Source organism: Hetaerina americana, unplaced genomic scaffold (assembly GCF_022747635.1).
Source record: "Hetaerina americana unplaced genomic scaffold, ioHetAmer1.1.p SCAF_16, whole genome shotgun sequence".
Classification (NCBI taxonomy): domain Eukaryota; kingdom Metazoa; phylum Arthropoda; class Insecta; order Odonata; family Calopterygidae; genus Hetaerina; species Hetaerina americana.
Window position 1 is genome coordinate 3,212,129 of NW_027286719.1, and position 10,976 is coordinate 3,223,104.

The window sequence follows — 10,976 nt, forward strand, 5'->3', positions numbered from 1 at the left end:
AGACCCCCAAACACTGCCGCTGAAGATTCTCTTTCACAACGAGCCCTCTTCCGCAGTTTAACCAAAATGCCATCATACTTTTGTCCGTACATTGATTAAGCATCAGTCGTCATGCGTGAAAAGCATCAACCATGCTATAACTATATATGATCGGTTAATTAATAAAATGCATAAATACTTTCCATGATGTGCTGATATATCGCAGGGCGTAGAAAAATCTGGACGGGAATTGAGAAGTTTTAACAAACTTTTGGCCACTGGTTTCGATTATGTATATTGGCACTATTTATAAATTAAGGTGGTAATGTTCTACCGAGTCGGCCAGGTTATGCACTCTGAGCGTGAGTTTTGGCCAGAAAAATTGAATCCTTTCCAATCTCCCCAACCCCAGACTCGGCCCCAACCATTTCCTTCCCCTTCGTGTGGCCCCTCATCGCTTCCTTCCAATTGAGTCCTCGTTTACCGTATCCAGGTTCGTTGAAAGCGTGGGAAGCGATGGAGTTCTCTTCTGCGCTCGGGAAAGGCAATTTGAACTTACTTCAGGATTTTGCTGAGGATGGTGGGGGTTAGGGAGTTGATGCAGCTACCGCTACAGAGTAGAGGAGATACAGGCATCGGTGAGCGAAAAGATGCGACTAAAACGTCGAGGGATTCAACCCCTAGTTCTAACCCGGCTGCATCCTTCCCTAGGATAATGGAATTTTCCCGAGTACAGAGTCGACTATTTTTATTTTTTTAAATAGTTACGCTTCAACCAATATTGACGTTTATTCGAAACAAGTTTATCCCCAAGGAAAAAAAAACCCCAATGGAAGTTTAATTATTTGATTTCTCGGATTCCAAGCGGTTGTTCTTTCATCTGCAGTTTCAAATAAATTGCCCACGAGTGGCTGTGAGTGATGTTATCTATCGACGGTTAAAAATGATATAGCAGGCTTATAATTGATAGGCTAAGAATGGGGACCTTAATTATAGCCTTTATTAGAAACTTATTGTAAGAGAACATGGGATTTGGCATTTTTGTAGAATTCAGTGGTTTTAGGAGCCTATTCTTCAACCAGCTCTTCATAAAAAGAGGTAATAAGCGTAGTGTTAACAGTGTGAAAATTTATTAAATGAAGAATGCAATGTATCTTTCCACTGTCCTTTTATGCGTTGAAACTAGTTTTACTAGTTGTTGGACAGTGGAAATATATATTATATTCTTCATTTAATAAACAGGAACTTCCACAAGGTTGAGCCGGGAACAATTGAATAGTATGCAAATTTGTATTTTTTAAATAAAGAGATTGCCCTATGATTCCAACGAGTAGTTGATGCTGCATTTTTGGAAAACAGTTCTTGAAACATTTTCTCTAAGGGGGGCATCGCCGTACGTGTATTCACCAGTGCTGCCGCCGACACCCAGACAATTACTCATTCTGGATATTAGGACTGAGTTAACCATAATTCGGACCGAGGGCCATCGCGTTCTAAGGTAAGCGTTCTTCTACCTCACTCTCATGTCTCTTTAAAACGTTCATGCCTTGAAACTTCCATTTGTTTAGCGTGCGAACAGAATAAAAATAAAAGAACTAGAATTAAATTTTTTACCGTCGTCGTTAGAATAGTTTCGAAATGTTTGGCTTTGAATACATTAAGATGAGATTGGTTAGATTTCTTAGGTTTATTTCGCATTTTCAACATTCATTGAACGTTGCAAATCACATTTTCCTCTTGGCTGTCAATTATATTTCACAACATGTAGTTCCACCTTTATTAAATGTCCTATGATTCCTGTTGTAATTCACCTTCGCAGATTAAGTGATTCTCATTCGCAGGGGGAGTAAATTCTAAAGGGAAGGTAGTTTCTAAAGTAAAATAAACTCTAATGTGTGCGTAGAACTAAACAGGTTGCGGCAAAAACTATTGCTCTACCTCTTGAATGAAGTCATTTATATTGTCGAATCTCCGACCTTGCAATGGTTTTATAAGTTCTGGGAATAGAAGAAAGTCGTTTCGGGCGACATGGGGAGAATAGTGCAGCTGTGACGACATTTAAAAGGCTTTGACTGCCGGTCACGATTGCATGCAATAATAGCATGGCCGCATTAATAAATCTTACGAGTCCGTTTCCCAAACTCTTAATTATTGCAAAAATTATCGAGTTAGAAACTAGTTTTATTTGTTTTGACATTTCTTTGGAATGTGTCTAAATTGGAATATGAGTACAGGAACGTATGACTTAATATTTCTGTTCTGGGACTAAGATTCTCTGATGCCACTCATATGTATTTCTTTGGAAGATACTCTTGATGTATACGAGTCTTGGAATATTTACCACTACTTATCTAATGTATGTATCTAATAAGTTGTATTTCCGAGGAATATCATGCACTTTTAATTATTACTATTATCATTACTATTAAAAATAATCGATATTAAAATCCTCAAGTTAGTATCCTTAAGACTTCTATAGATAGTCACCATCTAGAGTTATGCATTTCTTCCAGCGTTTCTTGCCCTTTCGAAGGCCATCATATTGGGACTAAGTGCATTACGTCGATAACTATTGTTTCATCTCTTAAATGAGGTCATTTGCATTGTCTAATATCTAATCCCGCAGTGGGTTTTTGAGATCTTGCAAAAAGAGAGGGTCACTTGAGGCAAGATCGGGAGAATGACAAGGGCGGTCGTGCTTCAATTGCCGGTCGCAATTGCAGGTCTCGCCGTGTTTGCTTCTGGAAATGAGTCAGTAGTCAGTGGATCCCAGCATGCTAACACCTTTGACATGTGCAATTCTTCAAGAGTGATTTTCCACACACTTCCGTAGATAAGAGCAGTCTCATTCATGGTCATTTGAACGGTTGCTCTTCGGTTTAATTTGATATATTTCCTTCACTTTCTTCACTGCACTATAATCGTGAGCGGTGGCATTAGCAGATATTCCCGTAAATTGAGCAATATGAATGGCATGAGGTTTATGATTCTTAATTTTAATCATACTTGGCCAGGAACACTTCTTTGACCTTGATATGAGTGTTCGAAATATCCATTTAGAAGAAGGCAAATCACGTAATTCCGTTATTTACAATAGCAGTAGATATCTTGCCGCTCTCTTTGCCGTGTAATCTCATCGAATAATTATTAATCGGCGGTGATAGTATCATTTTCTTGGGAGGATTTGTCTATGAAGAAGAGTAAAGTATTTTTCTTCATGACTGATTTTCAAAAAGTAGTTTTACATTGAAATGTAAAATTGGCGAAATATTTTTCCGTTTTGAATTTATTTCGAGATCATCATTCATTAGTCCCAGTAATCTGAATAGATGATCGGTAACTAATGTCATTTCCGACCTCCATCTAATCAATTATAACTCTGCTGTAGGAGAAATCTACCGAGAGAAGTAATTTCTCTTCTGCCGTAAGGATAGGAGTCGAGGAACCAATGGTATGAGAAATATACTCAAGTGGTTTTCTATGCAACATTTATTTACAATATATATTCACGTATTTAATCATAAAAATAAATAGAAGATATTGAAGTTTGAAATAGTTCTATTCATGCTGCTGAACCCTTCAAGTAATCTCCTGTCTAACGCTAATGCAGTCAATAACTAATGTATTAAATACAAAAATAGGTGCCGTAAACAGTTGATACTGCATTCAATAAAATAATACTGTTTACATCACTGTGATAGCTACCCATTCAAGATAATTTGAATTGTGAAAGTTCTAGTTAACTAGATAAGCATTCTAGAGGAAACCAATCGTGTTGTCCATGCGTCAGTATTCCATGAATATGTAGCGGATTCCGGTCACAGCCTTATTTGGTTGACACAGAGATCGCGAGAGCAGCGACGCATCCTCCTATTGCCATGGAGAAGAATTTATTCTTGTTGACCCTAAGTAGGAAGAAACAAGTCGAATGTAAGAAAAGACATATTGCGTTTTGGAATTATATTAGCTTCTATTTTAAAGAGCAGTTTATTGTACTCAACACTACTCCACTTAATTTGATCGTCATTGAATGTGACTTGAGCAACTCCTTGAAAACTATCCGCATAATAAGTTTAAAATATTTTCTTCGTCGACAAAAGATTAAAGTCATTAAATTCAGCTGATCAAACTTGGTTATGGATACATATTTCGGATATTAAAATGATCTAATAAAATTAAATGCCAGTAACTCACAGTTTGGGGTGGAGCATTTCGATTAGAATTTCATCGCTGGCTCCCTTCGGCAAACCTCCATAAGCGTATTCATTGTGCTGAAAGAATTAAGAGAAATGGAGTCAGGCAACATGTCTATTAGTGGCGACAGTTTTTATTTGACGCCAAAATGCTACTAACCTTCCCAGTGATCCCTTGGTGATCCATGTAAGCTACTGCATTTGGAGTGGCAACGCCTACAATAACTTCCTGCTCGTTTGAATACACATCAGGTGTAAAAGAAGCCCAAGGAACAAAAGCTGCCTTCGCTGAGGATTCCGTTGCCAAGGTTCTCATTAAAAATGAGTCAAACTTATTCTCTGGTAAGGTAAAACCTTTTGAAAATATTATTGCAATGGTTTTCCAATCCGGTAAAGCATTTGTATTCAATGTATCGTCAGGTGCCAACCGTATTTCGGAGATATGTGATGTCATATTCTTCGCTACGGCAGGGAAACCCTTCCCTTTCCCGATGGTGAATTCATTACTGTTTCGCAGACTGCCTGGCGAAACGAGCGTCGGGCATTGAGAATCAGCGAAGGATGCCGTCGCTTCCTGTAAGTCCGTGGAATTTTTGGCGGTTAAAGTGTTCTCTTGGTTTACCTTATGCCCACTAGTAATGTAACTCGTCTGGATCTCAAGTTCCCAAAGTTCAGGCACAGCAGTTTCGACTCGGAATATAGACTGACGTGGCATACTAATATGATGTAAATTGCTACAAAACAGTCGTTCTGGTCCTGGTGAAAAAGCTATGGAGACAGACTTATCCAGTAAATCGAGATTACACCGATCAGATTCTTCTGCCCTCAAGGACTTTGAACCGGAAAGAAGTGAACCGAAAGTGTTCCGCTCTGAGAATGGATTTAATTCACGAAGACCAAAGCCGGCAACAGCAGGGGATATTGTTCTTCTCTCCGTAGTCAGAACAGCTCGTCTTTCTCGGATCTCCTCCCTTGTTTCACGTCGCCTTATTTCATTACTTCGCGAGGAACTTGGGGCATTCCTTCCAGATGTTGACCGCTCCAAACGCCTGGAAATGTCTCGATGAATAGAAACTCTTTCACGCCCAGATACATTTACTTTCCTACTGGTAGCACCCGGTAATTCCCATGAATTTCGCCCGGAGTGGCGTGCTTGTCTTACGGAAAATGAAGGGCTCATGGGTAGGCTCCAACGTCGGTTTGCAGATAGCTCCGATTCATCGCTCTCTTTTTGAGTTCCCACGGATCCTACTCTCGAAACTGAGGCAACATTCCTTGAATACCGTTGGACAGGTTTAAAATTATATATATTATTGCGATTCATCTTCCCATTATTGCGAGAATCAACCAGGTCCCGTCGGGAGCGTACAGAAATATAATGGCTTATGGATCGTCCCTCAGAAAGTGCCCTCATATTCCTCGCGCCTCGTTCAGTAAAAACATGATCTTTCTCTATACGCATTTGTTGTCCATTTGTTCTATCCAGGCGTGTCACACTTCTCAAGTTCCTGCGACTTGTTGACGTACGCGATAGCCTGGAATTTCCACGGTCGTTGGAGTGAATTTGTGAACGTATTTCGTCAGATCGCGAAGTACTTCCAATTGCCCATTTAGTAGCCAAACGTTCCAGCACCCTTAATGATCCTAATTCATTTGAGTAACTTTCTACGACCATTCTAAGTTCGTTAATATTCCTAAGCTCAGTATGTTTTCTAGATTCCTGGTATGAGTCTCGCGTCCGTCTTGATAACTTATGAGTTTGGGAACGGGCACTCATTCGACGGTTTTCTATTCCTTTTCTTTCCAAACCACTTGCTGACGCTTGTCTATCTATATTACTGGATGGTGAGACCATAAGTCTTGAAACCCGCAATTCTCGTCTGTAGTTGGTACTATCAGATTGTTCCATTCGATCCATCATTTGTGAGTTAGGAAGGTACCGCTTAGTTCGCCGTGATAAATCGAGACTATTCGACCTGATTGCTGAAAGGGACCTAGTCCTCCTGGTCATTGTTTCACCGTCAGTGTATCTAGCTCTCCTTTCTCCTAGTTGCCTATCGGACATTTCACTTAGTCGTGGAGTACTTTGGGCTCTCCTGTCAGCCAGGCGTACTTCAGAGCGTCTGAAATCATCCCTGATTTCAGTGAGTCTTCGCATTCCAATCCTATCGTCTCCTGATCTGGTGTAGTCGACGTTTCTTCTTGTATCACGGCTGGTGTCTAGCAGACGTCGTGACAACAGATGGGATTGTGAGCTAATTCTGGATCGTTGGTTTTCTGGGAAGTCCCTTTCGGAAATCCTTAATGAAGCTAACCTTTCTGCAGTCCTTGATACTGAGACCCTAATTCTCGACTCCCGGTTATCTCGTCGGTAACTTGGACTAACTGACCGTTCCAGTCGCTCCATCCGGCGGGACTCAGTCAAATACAAGCCAGACCTTCTAGATGCATCACGAATATCGGATCTAATACTTTGAGGAGAGGTCGATCTCCGTGTTCTTTGAGCATTGTCTAAGTAGTTCTCTCCCAATCGGCGTCCAACCCGTTCATCAAGTCGTGAAGCGCTGCGGAATTTTGTTTCCGTTGTTAAGCGATCCGTCATCCTGGAGGAGTCTCGTTGATCTGAATATCTGTCAGACACTGCCCTCATTTCTGTACTCCTGCTTAGGCCAGTATGCCTTCTAGACTCTAGGTTTGAGTCTCGCGTTCGTCGTGATAACGAGTTAGGGTGAGAGCGGGCACTTAGTCGTCGGTGTTCCACTAAATTTCTCTCGGACAGTTGCGATGAAATGGCCTTATCCATGTTCCTGGATGCGGCGTTATTGGTTCTTGAATTCCTTACGCCTCGTCCGTGGCCGGGACTAACGGATGGTTCCAATCCCTCCATCATTCTTTCGTCGATCGAATATCGCTCATTACGCCGTGATGGTTCACCATTATATAACCTAAATTCAAAAAGGGACCTGGTCCTCCTCTTCAGTGTTTCGACATTTGTGTACGCTGTGCTCCTTGCTGCTAATCGCATTTCAGACATTTCGCTTTGTCGTGATGTACTCTGTGTTCTCCTTTCTGACATAAGAACTTCTGATCGTCTGGATCTTTCCATTCCCGCCCTAACATCTCTTGAACTCGAGTGATCGGTATTCCTTTTTGCGTCACGGCTGGCGTCTGGAATGCGTCGTGATAGCCGATGTCGTTCCAAATTTATATTTAATCGTCGGTTTTCCGGGAAGTCCCTTTCGGAAATCCTTAATGAAGCTAACCTTTCCGCAGTCCTTGATACTGAGACCCTAATTCTCGACTCCCGGTTATCTCGTCGGTAACTTGGACTAACTGACCGTTCCAGTCGCTCCATCCGGCGGGACTCAGTCAAATACAAGCCAGACCTTCTAGATGCATCACGAATATCGGATCTAATACCTTGAGGAGAGGTCGATCTCCGTGTTCTTTGAGCATTGTCTAAGTAGTTCTCTCCCAATCGGCGTCCAACCCGTTCATCAAGTCGTGAAGCGCGGCGGAATTTTGTTTCCGTTGTTAAGCGATCCGTCATCCTGGAGGAGTCTCGTTGATCTGAATATCTGTCAGGCACTGCCCTAATTTCTGTACTCCTGCTTAGGTCAGTATGCCTTCTAGACTCCAAGTTTGAGTCTCGTGTTCGTCGTGATAATAGATAAGCTTGTGTAGGAATGCTCCATCGTTGCGTATATAATAGGTCCCTCTCTGACATACGTCCTGGCGCTAGTCTATCTACTGCCCAAGCCACAGACACCCGAAATCTGGAATCTCGTTCGTTTTGCCTGTAAACGGGAATTTCGTAGCGTTCCATTTGCTTAATTCTGCGTGGGGCGGTTGGATAATGTTCATACTGTCGAGACATGTCGCTATTAATGGAACTTCCTTGAACTTGTGACCTTGTACTTCTCGGCATTCTTTCGGTAGCTGTATTTTTAGGGCTCCCATTCCTATGACGCCTCTCGGGCATATCCTCGAGTCGTGACGTACTTTGAACCATCCTTTCAGTAACAACCTCATCAGAAAATCTGATATTATCTCGGTTAGTAGAATATCTTTGAAAGTCAGTTCTGCTGTCTTGTGTCCTGGAGTTCTTGATATTCCTTCTTGAGTCGAGGCTGATATCTCGTACACGCCTAGACAACAGCTGAGGTGAAGAACGGGTACTCAATCGAACGTTTCCAGGTAAGTCCCTTTCTGATATTCTGAGTGTACCTATTCGGGCACCCTTTCTGGATGCCGAAGCGGTAATCGTCGACTCCCGTTCATTTGACCTGTAAACTGGACTAATAGAACGTGCCATCCGCCCAATCCTGCGCGAGATGGTCGAATACCGTTCCGAGCTTAATGAAGTGTCGCCATTATTCGACCTGATTGCTGAAAGGGACCTAGTCCTCCTGGTCATTGTTTCACCGTCAGTGTATCTAGCTCTCCTTTCTCCTAGTTGCCTATCGGACATTTCACTTAGTCGTGGAGTACTTTGGGCTCTCCTGTCAGCCAGGCGTACTTCAGAGCGTCTGAAATCATCCCTGATTTCAGTGAGTCTTCGCATTCCAATCCTATCGTCTCCTGATCTGGTGTAGTCGACGTTTCTTCTTGTATCACGGCTGGTATCTAGCAGACGTCGTGACAACAGATGGGATTGTGAGCTAATTCTGGATCGTTGGTTTTCTGGGAAGTCCCTTTCGGAAATCCTTAATGAAGCTAACCTTTCTGCAGTCCTTGATACTGAGACCCTAATTCTCGACTCCCGGTTATCTCGTCGGTAACTTGGACTAACTGACCGTTCCAGTCGCTCCATCCGGCGGGACTCAGTCAAATACAAGCCAGACCTTCTAGATGCATCACGAATATCGGATCTAATACTTTGAGGAGAGGTCGATCTCCGTGTTCTTTGAGCATTGTCTAAGTAGTTCTCTCCCAATCGGCGTCCAACCCGTTCATCAAGTCGTGAAGCGCTGCGGAATTTTGTTTCCGTTGTTAAGCGATCCGTCATCCTGGAGGAGTCTCGTTGATCTGAATATCTGTCAGACACTGCCCTCATTTCTGTACTCCTGCTTAGGCCAGTATGCCTTCTAGACTCTAGGTTTGAGTCTCGTGTTCGTCGTGATAACTGTTGAGACTGGGAAGGGGTAGTCAAGCGGCGCATTTGTGGCAGGCCCCTCTCCGAAATCCGTGCTGAAGCTATCCTGTCCACAGTCATTGATTCTGAGTTCCTAAATGCTGATTCCCGTTCTCCGCGAATGTAATCTGGACTAGAAGAACGTTTAACTCGCTGGAGCCTGTGCGATCTATTTAAACCCCAGGCAGATCTTCTTGAGGCGTCGTTATTAACGGAACTGGTTCCAAAAATAGATCTTGATTTTGTTCCTGTTATTTCATAACCTGGTTCCATTCCTCTTGAATGTTGAACCCTTCTTTCATTATAACGTTCAGCACTTTGGAGCCTATATTCTCGCTCTAACGCTTCTGACGTTCTTGAAATGTCTCGTTTATCGGTGTTCCTTTGTTTCAGATCCCTGATACCTCTGCTGCTTCTTAGTTCTGGTTTCCTCCTTGATGACTGGCTTGTTTCTATTGCTCGCCTTGATGATAGCTGACTTTGGATTTGGGAATTTGATTGTCGATTTGCTCGGATTTCTCTTTCTATTATTTTCTGGGAACCTACCGTAGATGCAGTTCTTGTGAATGAGTCCCTCATTCTTGAAATCCGTTCGTTTCTCCTGTAACTAGAGGTAGCATAACTGTCAACTGTATCGATCCTGCGTGATGCTTCAGGGGTTGACCTGGAAGCACTGGAACGCTCAGACTTGTGAGAAGCATAACGAACATTGGAACTGGCATCTTCATTTGACCTTCTTGAAATTTGGTCGGCAGCCCTAAATTCACGCCTGAAACCCTTTGTTAGAAGGTTGGTCGTTTTTAACATTCTTGCGTTACTTCCGGCATTTCCTTTATCAACTGACTCCATTGACTGTCTGGATGTCCGTTCAAGTCTAGAATATCTTCCCTGTATCAGTGCCCGCCCGGTCGTTTCACAGAGTCCCGTCTCTATAACCTTCTCTTCGCTTCTTGTTGTCCCAGAGGATGGTTCTTTCCCTGGATTGACTTGCGGATACTGATTTGGATCCTTTGTCGGCAGAGCAGCTCGAGTGGACTCTCGTGGTTGAAGAGTGGTAGTAGGACCTGGATCCATGTCTCCAATCTTACAAACATGTAGTCCATCCGGCGGGGCGCTCTTTATCCTAAGAGTGAAAACGAAGCAGTGTTATTTCTTTTCGGTTACATCATATTATATATTTAAACTTGTATGTGTAAGTGACATAATTACTTTATGTGCGTTATTATGAATGCAAAATCAGGAAGAATCAGGATTTGCTATTTACTTGCCATAAGTTATACTTATTTTTTCATTATCATGTGTTTTTTCTTATAGAAATGTATAAATGTTCTTCGTAGCAACATAATTCTTTAGGAAGAAACTAATTGATTTAAAAAGGAAATCAAAATGTCGACATTTGAAGGCATTAATTTGATCTTTGCATAAATTTCGACTTGGAACAGTTTAAATGCAACATCTTCAGTCTTCTATAATAATACATTATATAATATTAATTAATTTTAATTGGTGCAGAGAAAAAAGAATGAAATGTTTTGTATTAGAAGGAATTACTCGTTTGCAGTGTTCCCTCTACAAGAAATTATCATCAAAGATACAAAATACCTCAGCTGGTTCAAAATTAAGCTCGCGATAACCTCGTCATTTAATCCCTCCATGTGAAGGTAAGTAAA

General features: G+C 42.0%; 1 protein-coding gene across 1 annotated transcript; it reads right to left on the reverse strand.

The window, feature by feature from the left end:
• Nucleotides 1-3,458: 3,458 nt before the first annotated feature.
• Nucleotides 3,459-10,380, reverse strand: LOC139687060 (trichohyalin-like). Its single transcript, XM_071584164.1, has 3 exons — nucleotides 4,333-10,380; nucleotides 4,174-4,250; nucleotides 3,459-3,884 (listed from the first exon to the last, which is right to left on the reverse strand). The coding sequence occupies exons 1-3, from the start codon at nucleotides 10,378-10,380 to the stop codon at nucleotides 3,806-3,808; spliced, it is 6,204 nt and encodes a 2,067-aa protein (XP_071440265.1). The 3' UTR covers nucleotides 3,459-3,805.
• Nucleotides 10,381-10,976: the final 596 nt, after the last annotated feature.

What these genes read in the sequence shown, in the direction of transcription:
- LOC139687060 (XM_071584164.1), bottom strand. Translation starts at nt 10,380, where the DNA reads ATGGATCCAGGTCCTACTACCACTCTTCAACCACGAGAGTCCACTCGA. An exon ending in ACCAAGGGATCACTGGGAAG is followed by an intron (nt 4,251 to 4,332) that starts GTTAGTAGCATT and finishes TAATTCTTTCAG; the next exon opens with CACAATGAATACGCTTATGG. An exon ending in GAAATGCTCCACCCCAAACT is followed by an intron (nt 3,885 to 4,173) that starts GTGAGTTACTGG and finishes CTTCCTACTTAG; the next exon opens with GGTCAACAAGAATAAATTCT.